General features: G+C 55.6%; 1 protein-coding gene across 1 annotated transcript; it reads right to left on the bottom strand.

Annotated features, from left to right (window-relative positions):
* Positions 1 to 2,795: 2,795 nt before the first annotated feature.
* On the bottom strand, positions 2,796 to 7,250 carry LOC126644421 (maestro heat-like repeat-containing protein family member 7). The gene is made up of 11 exons (XM_050323763.1): positions 7,218 to 7,250; positions 5,983 to 6,128; positions 5,715 to 5,852; positions 5,314 to 5,437; positions 5,005 to 5,142; positions 4,572 to 4,748; positions 4,283 to 4,438; positions 4,023 to 4,124; positions 3,544 to 3,646; positions 3,247 to 3,303; positions 2,796 to 2,924 (listed from the first exon to the last, which is right to left on the bottom strand). Exons 1-11 carry the CDS (start codon positions 7,248 to 7,250, stop codon positions 2,812 to 2,814), a joined length of 1,287 nt encoding a protein of 428 aa, XP_050179720.1. The 3' UTR covers positions 2,796 to 2,811.
* Between the last annotated feature and the right edge of the window lie 1,109 nt (positions 7,251 to 8,359).

Raw genomic sequence — 8,359 nt, forward strand, 5'->3', positions numbered from 1 at the left:
GAATTATTAGTGTATTTAGGGTAAAAATCAAAAACACCTCTAAAGAAAAGTTATGAAGCCTTTTGGGTTTGTTGGTTTTTGTTGTTTTTTTTTTTTTGGCGGGGTGGTCTTTTTTAAACCTAAATTAAATATCTCGCTAAAAACTTCCTTCCAGGCAAAGTGGTTCTACTTAACATTTGCACAGGAGCAATTTTAGGCTGTGTCTCTGCCAGACATTCCATAAACAGAGAGAGTGTCCCTGTGGAAATAACATCTTCCATGTCTGTGGGACCAGACAGGAAAAGGAAGAGGTGGGGAGGAAACTGAGGCACGAAGAGGTGAAAGGAGCTGCCTGCAATTACACAGCAGCTCAGAGCCAAGGCTCAGGTCTCTGCAGCCCAGGATCAATCCCAAACAGCCCAGTCACTAATTTTCCAATGGGATACACCAGTATATTGCCTGACTGGGAGAATCCATAGGGCAGGGAAGCTGCACTGTGCTAAACCTTGTATGTGATAAATACTGGGCCAGAGTTTTCCTCTTGTCTTCTGTGCCAAGACTGGGAAACAACACAACACCAACTATTCCCACAAAAACACCCTTCCAAGCACTAAATGATTTTGCACTAAATGGAGCTGCAATGACTTAGCACAGCCAAACAGACTCCAGGCTGTGGTAACTCCCTGTTCTCAGCTGTGAGCTCAAAGTGTTTGCCTTCAGGGGGGTCCAATGTGTGGCCCTGCTACTGCTTGGTGGAGAATTTCCCTGTTGATTTAAAGAAAGATGCAGGAATAGGAGTGAGGAGGAAAACCTCTGACATGGATGTGCTTGCAGCAGGACAGGGCATCAGTTTGATGCTCACTGGGACACTCTGGAGAGCCTGGGAGACCTTGGATTGGGTCCTGTTGGCTGTGGTCACACGTGCATGACAGAGGCAGCACAACTGTGCTGGAGGCACCAACCACTACTCACATTTTCAGCCTCTGAAATGCCTCTGTTCAGCTCCCAAATGGATCAAGCTGGATATTCAAGGCTAACAAGTTATTCACAAAGCAGGCAGGAGCAACCTTCCCATTATTAAGGTTGGAAAAACCCTCTGAGATCATCCAGTTCAACCTTTTACCCAGGTACCAAGTCCACCACTAAACTATGTCCCCAAGTGCCACATTTTTTCAGCAAGATCCCTGGTGTTTCTCTGTCCATGCTGGATTCTCCCACCCTCAAGCTACGGAAAAGAGGGATTTTCAAAGCTTTCCTGCTTTCACTGTCCACAGGAAGTGATGGCCCCTCCCTGCACCTCAGTCCTTCCCTCCTTCCAGCTCCTCCACTGAGGAAATGGTGATCATTCGCCTCAGGCCTGTGACATTGCCAGTGTAAATCATATCCCTCAAGTGCCCCACGAAAACCTGGCAGAGGGGAGGGCAGGGCAGAGCTCAGAGATGGCTTTTATCTCTCAGGGAAAAGCTGGGAACTCTTCTGCAGCTCAGCTTCCCAAAACGATCCCAGATGTCAGCTGAGAAGGACTACTTCCAGCAACCTGGAGAGGGTTCAATTTGCCTTTATTATTCCCAGTTTCCCACTTTCTGACACTTCACAGGTTCAGCTGCCTGCATCCTATTAAGCTGTTCCCCTCACCAGTCCCCATCCTGGAGGTTTTCCTGGTTCAGCACAGTGTAATTCCAGCATCAGCTCTCTCCAGTGCCCTCTGGATATCACTTGTACAAGGAAATTGGTCTGAAGACGGGGTCTGTGGCCATCCCCAAGGATGAGGTTCTCAGGGGTCATCCAGGGTATGCTCATCCTCTCTGTTGGAAGCGTTGATGCTGCAGCAGAACCACTCTCGTGGGTTTACCAACTGGCATCTGCCAAAGCTGAAAATAGTTTTTTCCAGGTGGATTTCCAGAGCAAAGCCAATCAAAAGTTTTAGTAAGAAAAGAACATTGCCAGAACAAGAATTACTGCAGAAGGAATCGCAGGCTGAGAGAGAGATGGCACAGCATCCAAGGTCAAAGCTGGCAGCTGCAGGAGAGAGGAGCCTGAAAGGGGGGGCTCCTTTCCCCCCATCCCCCCATCTCTCTCTCTCCCTTCAGCAGACTAAAAACTAAAAACCCCTGCCACCTGTGGAAGATTATTGAGTGAGGACACCCTCTGCAGCTCATGAAGGAGCCCACGCTGGAGCAGAGGAGTGAATGAAGAAGCTGTGACTCCATGGGAGGCCTAAGATGAAACAGAGTCCTGCTGGAGACCTGTGGCCCATGGAGAAAGAGACCTACGCTGGAGCAAGTCGGCCCGCATAGGATTTGTGTGATCCCAGTGAGGGATCCATGCTGGTGCACCTGAATTGGTGACCCTAAGGGACAGCAGAGAATGGAAAAACTGTTGCCCCAAGGTAGACTCACGCTAGAGAGGTCCATCAAGGACTGTCTCTCATCAGGAGGGACCCCACAAGAGAAAGGGGTAGACTCAAAAGCCATTATCCCCTGCAACTGTGGGATGACCACGGTAGGCAAGTGTCCCCTTGCAATCCATGGAAGACCCCACAGGGCCTGGGTAACCACCAGCCTCCAGTCTTAGCCCAGGAGGGGGTAAGCCCAGCCCTGAGGTCAACACAGAAGAGAGAGAGAGAGAGAGAAACACAGTTCCAGCTGCAACAAATTTAATATTCTCATGGGGTGTCAAAGGAAGCGCTTGCAGAGAAGGGATCTTCCCTGCACGCTCAGGTGGTCCCAGCAGATGAAGCTTCCTGGGTCACTTCTCCACAGAGCTCCAGCAGCACAGCCAGAGACTGCCCCACAGGCAAGGCTGGCACTTGCACAGCCTGCAGAGCCAGTCTCAGAGCTGCCACAATCTGGAGGATGGAGCTCTCTGTAGGCCTCTGATGATCTCTGATGTCTGAACTGCCAGGCTGGAGATGGCAGGGCTCTCATCTGTCATGCTCTCCAGGGCTGGAACAGAAAGGTACGAAAGCAAGATCAGAGGCAGCATCTGCAGGGACCCGAGGAGCCCCTCCTGCCAGGGCCATCCCACATGGCAGCTCTTGCCATGGCTGGCAGGGAGAAAGGCCCAACAGGAGGAGCTGGAAGGTGCTGGTCCCCAGTACCCCCAGCCACAGAAACCCACTCCAGCCTGAAATGTCTCTCTGCTCTGCCCAAAAGCTCCCCGTCCGTGCTGGGAGCACAGCCCTGCACAGCCAGGGCAGGGATTGCAGCTCCCTGCCCAGGGCTGACAGCCCGCTGCCCTCACTCACTCACTCACTCAGTCACTGACCCTGGATGACGAGCAGCAGCTCTTTGTGCTGTCCCCTCAGGTACCTGCCGGCGATCCCTGGGCACACACACAGAGCCTGTCAGGGCACAGCTGCCCCCAGCGACACTGCCAGCAGGGCTGAGCCCGGGCCCTTCCCGCATGGTGCCGCCCCAGGGCTGGGCTGGGACAGGGCGGCAGCACCGCCAGGGCACTCGGGGCTCCACAGCACATCCCTGGGCTGCATCTGCTGCTGCTGCTGCTGCTGCAGCGGGGCTGGAGGGACAGCGGGGCGGGAGGGACCGCGGGCTTGGGGCTCACCCATGAAGCCGAGGGCCGCCTCTCGCACGGGCTCCTGTGGGCTCTGCAGGTACGGCAGGGCCTGGCGCAGGTACTTGGCCGCTCTCCTCTTGTCCTTCTGCAGCTGCAGGAACGGCAGGGCAAGCACAGAAGGCTTGGCTCAGGCTCTGCCCCTTGGCCGGGAGCTGCCTGCACCCAGCACTGCCCTGCCTTGCCCGCACAGCCCGGAGACCTGGGCAGCAGCCGCTGGGGCCGGGTTTGGAGGGCACAGAGGGCCACCCTGCCCCACAGTACAGCTGGGCAGGGGCTCCAGGTGTAGAGGATCCTGGAGGGCAATGAGGCCCGCACGGCCAAGGGAAGGCAGCAGCGTGTGGGGCGCAGGCTGGTGTCCCACAGGGCAGGGCAGCAGTGGGCAGGGGCACAGGGCCAACCCCACTCCCTGGGCATCGGGGTCTGGGCACTTGTCCAGCCTGGGGCCGGGGCTTTCACATCGTCCTTACCAAGCACTTGCCAAATGTGCACAGGGTCTCTGTCATCACCAGGTTCTCCAGATCGCTCCACTTCAGGAACCTGGCCGCACAAAGCAGTGCTTCCCAAGAGACCTGCCGAGAAGTGGAGAGCGGGAGATGGGACTGCAGCCCAGGGCACAGGACCTGCGTCCCTGGACCAAGGCCAGGAGGAGGCCGGAGCCCCTGAGATGCCCAGGGCAGGAGGCAGCCTGGTCCCTCCCTGGGGGACAGCAGAAGCCAGGAGTCCTGACCTTTGCCATGTGCTGGTTGTCATGGTGGCAGTGCAAGAAGAGTGGGAGCAGGCTCTGCACCACGTGGCGCTTCAGGGACTTTCTTGCCTTCTGGACTGCCAACTCCATCACCTTATGGAAGATGTGAATGGAGAGCAGCTGCACTTGGCTGTTGTCCTGAGAGAAAGGAGAGGAAAAGTCCTCAGCACTGGCTGCTGCAGGCCTGCCTGGGCATAGGTCGAAAAATGCACAGGCCACGGTTTCCAGGCAGCACCCAGTGCCTGTTCCTGTCAGGGGCAAGGGGCCTTACGTTGCTGAAGAGCGGCTGGAGCGCCTCAGCCAGCTTCAGGGCAGTGGGTCTGGAGAGCTGGATGTCTGGCTCCCGCAAGTGATCCGAGAGCACAGCCAGGGTCATTGCCGCCAGCTCTCCGTCTGCATCCCCCAGGAGCTGCACCAGGCTTGGTGTGAGGCTCAGCGTGCTGTCAGCCTGTGTGGAACACAGTGCTCGTGCTGTTGAAGCCATCGAGGGCAGCAGCGCCAAGCCCGCTCCGGCGGTGCAGCCCCACGCTGCTGCCGCGGGGCCCAGAGGCCAAAGGCCTGTCCTGAAGGACTCGGGTGGCTGAAGGGGGAGGCAGGAGAGCTGGGAGCAGCTGCCACAGCTGCCTTGCCCAGCCAAACCCAAGTGAGTGCCTTGCCCAGCCCCAGGTTGCTGGCAGGGCTTCAGCCGGCTATCCCCTTCTCACCGTTGATGGATCCTTTCTGAGCACCAGGATCATCCTGAGTGCCAGGCGGTGCCTCTCTGGGCACTTGCTCTGCAGGGGCCTGGAAAGGATGTGCAGGACTGTGTCGCCACATTCCCTCATGTCCAAGCAGTCCAGGACCTGAAAGGCACGGAGCAGTGACAGGGTGCCTGGCTGGCAAGAGCCCAGACGTGCACAGGGCTGGCCCCAGACAGCAGCCCAGCGCACAGGAACCGTCCCGGGCAGCTGTGGCCGTGAGAGGGCAGAGAGCTGGAGGCAGCCGGGCGAGGCAGCACCGGCCATCAGGCTCACCTCCACAAGGAAGGCCATGGCAGGGAACTCCCAGCGCAGTGCCAACACTGCTGCTTGGCTGAGCAGCTGGAGGAGGTAGCAGCCCATGTGGCGACACAAGGGGCTGGAGACACGGCGCATCTCCCTGTCGGGGGAAAGAGGCACCAGAGAGCCTGAGCTGGGTGGGCAAAGCTCTCCTTTGAAAGACTCCCAGTGGCCTGGTCTTTCCCCAGCAGACTGGGAGGGGATGTGAGCATTTGGGGAGGCGGCTCCTCCTGTGCACCCTCCTCTCCCTGCTTTTTGCACTCCTTTCGGCCACCCCTCGACAACAAGGCCTTCTGGCCCACGCCCACGGGCACTGTGCAGGGTGCCCCGTTCCCAGGGCAGAAGGGACAGGGGCAGCGGGGACAAGGAGGTCTCACCTGGCCAGCAGACCCACGGCATAGTGGTGGGTGTCCATGTGGAAGAGCGTGTCCCAGGCAGCCTTGCGATCCATCGCCATCACCACGTCCTCACACTCCAGATGGAAGAGCAAGGCCTTGATTACGTGCACTGCAAACCTGTGTGCAGAGCAAAGCCCAAGTGACTCTGGGAGGCCTGGCTCCACCCCAAGGACGTGGCAGGGATAAGGGGACTGGGATGGAGCACCTCTTGGGGTTCCTGGCAAGTCCCTGTTCCTGCCAGCATTGCCTCCAGAAGGTGTCGATCTTCTCTGGCATGGGCTCTGTGCTGATGAAAATGTTGAAGAGCAGAGCCACCAGGAGGCGGGGGGAGTTCTCCTTCAATGGTTCTGGACACTGGAGCCTCTGGAGAATCTCCCAAACCACTCTGATTGCCTACAAAAAGACAAAGGAACCAGAGAGAGCTCTCAGTGCCCAGATGTGCATGTGGCAGGGCCCGAGCAAGGGAGAGAAAAGGCCATCTGTCAGAAGGCAGAAGCTGGTGCTCCTTCCTGGAATGATCTTTTCATGGAAGTGATAACCTGCAGCACAAAACCTCCCTCAGCTGCTTAGTTTCAGAGGACAATTAAATTGGTCAGAGATAGTGTCAAGGTTCCTTGTGTTCTTTTGACTTTTTTCCTTGCCTTCTGAAAAAGAATGGAACAGCCCAGTCTAATGGGTCTGCTGGCTGCTGTGCCATGCCTTGGGGAAGTGAAGAGGATAGGGAGAACTCTGACATGACAACCTGTTCTGTGTCTCTCCCCACTGGATGCCCCTCCCTTCCCCCATCCCTTTGTGGCAGCAGCAGAAACACCAGGAGAGCCCAGAAGTAGGAGTCAGAGTTTTACTGAGAAAAGCAAAAAAAAGCCTCGTAATAGAACACAAAAATACAGAGGAAATGGTTGACCCACCAAGAGGGGAATCCACCACAAACCAAAGAGGAACTGCTCTCTGTTGAGAACATCTACCTTGGCTTCCCCATGTGGCCCAGGAGAACCAAGTCAAGTGGCAAACCCTCCCCAACCAGCTAAAAACTAGAGAAAGAGGGACAATGCAAAACCTGGCAAACTCTTTAATCCAGAGGGAGTTTTGCTGCTGAGAGGCTGGTTCCAGGTCCTGGCTTTAGCGGCTGGCACTGGTTTTGGATTTGGGGTGGCTCCAACAATGGCTGGGATTTATGGAGCAGCTCCAGCTTGTGGTGATGGTTGGCAGTGGTTCCCTCTCCTGGGAGTCAGGGAAAAGAGTGGTCCCCTTCTGCTTCTGCCTGTGGTTTTTAAAAGGGGCCAGTCCACCCCCTTCTTCAACCCAGGCAGGAAGAAAAACCTTCTGTTTCCAGTGCCTTTCATTTCCCTGACAAACAAAATTCCCCCCAGTGTTGATGTGGGTTGTGTGGAATAAACATCGCTACAAACTCCGCCCCTACTGTACCTAGGACATTATCTGCCCCTTATTCGATACCATCCACATCCTGCCCACATTTCATACCTGATTGGTGCAACTGGAGCAGTCCATACTCATTGTGCGTGGTATTTCCCCTTGACAGTGGCAGTTTCATTCAGCAACCAGTACTAGACATGCAATCCACCCTTACAGATGGTTCTCACCCAAAATCAAATGCCCCTGAGGCACACATCGTGTTTCCCCACCCCTCTGCATTACCCACCAAGGGCACCAAGGTCCTTGAGCAAAAACAATCCCCTGTGTGGGTCTGCCTTTGCCTGAGGCAGGACTGATCCAAACTGTCTTTCCTAACACGTTTCTCATAAGCACCACGGGGACTTTTGGTACGTAAGGGTTCTGATTAGGCAGGGCCAGCTCGACTGGTAGAGCCTCAGGTGTTAACTTAATCAGTTGGTCTTCTTTAAATGTAGGTTCCAATGTTTGAAGGTCCCACCACCCTTTGCTTTCGATGTGGTTTTTAACAGTCCATTATACCATTCAACTTTCCAGAGCCTGTTGCATGGTAGGGAATATGATACAGCCACTCAGTTCTGTGCTCTCTGGCCCAGGTGGCTAGGGAGGCTGTTTGTGGAATGAGTCTCCTTGTCTGCCTGAGTCCTTCCTGGACTGCAGTGTCTCCACAGGTGCACGATGGTGTTTCAGGTGTGAGGCACTGGCTGTGTCTGCAGCCATCTGGTTATTGTGTCCACCATTATCAGCATTTAGTGCTTCCCTTGGCGGGTTTGTGGGGGGGTGATGTGATTGATCTGCCTGGCCTTCCCAGATTTATGTTTTGGCCATTGTCCCCCACAGCAAAGGGGCTTTACCCACTTGGCCCTGCTTGATCTCAGCACGTGTTTCACAGTGATGGATAACCTGGGAGATGGTGTCCATGGTTAAATCCACCCCTCGATCATGAGTCCGTTTGTGTGCTGCATCTCTTCCCTGACAACCTGAAGAGTCATGGGCCCATCGAGACAGAAAAAATTCACCCTTGTGTTGTCAGTGCAGGCCCACCTGAGGCACTTGAATCTTGGCAGCCCGACCCACCTGTCTGTTGTTGCAATGTTGTAGCCCGACTCCTCGGTCCATGTGCATCTACATGATGTACTTTCACAGTCAACATCTCTTCCTGGGCAGTGATGTCTTCCCACAGTTCAGCAGCCCAGATGGGTTTCCCTCTGCAC

Source organism: Myiozetetes cayanensis, unplaced genomic scaffold (assembly GCF_022539395.1).
Source record: "Myiozetetes cayanensis isolate MyiCay16 unplaced genomic scaffold, myiCay2020 scf3, whole genome shotgun sequence".
Taxonomy (NCBI): domain Eukaryota; kingdom Metazoa; phylum Chordata; class Aves; order Passeriformes; family Tyrannidae; genus Myiozetetes; species Myiozetetes cayanensis.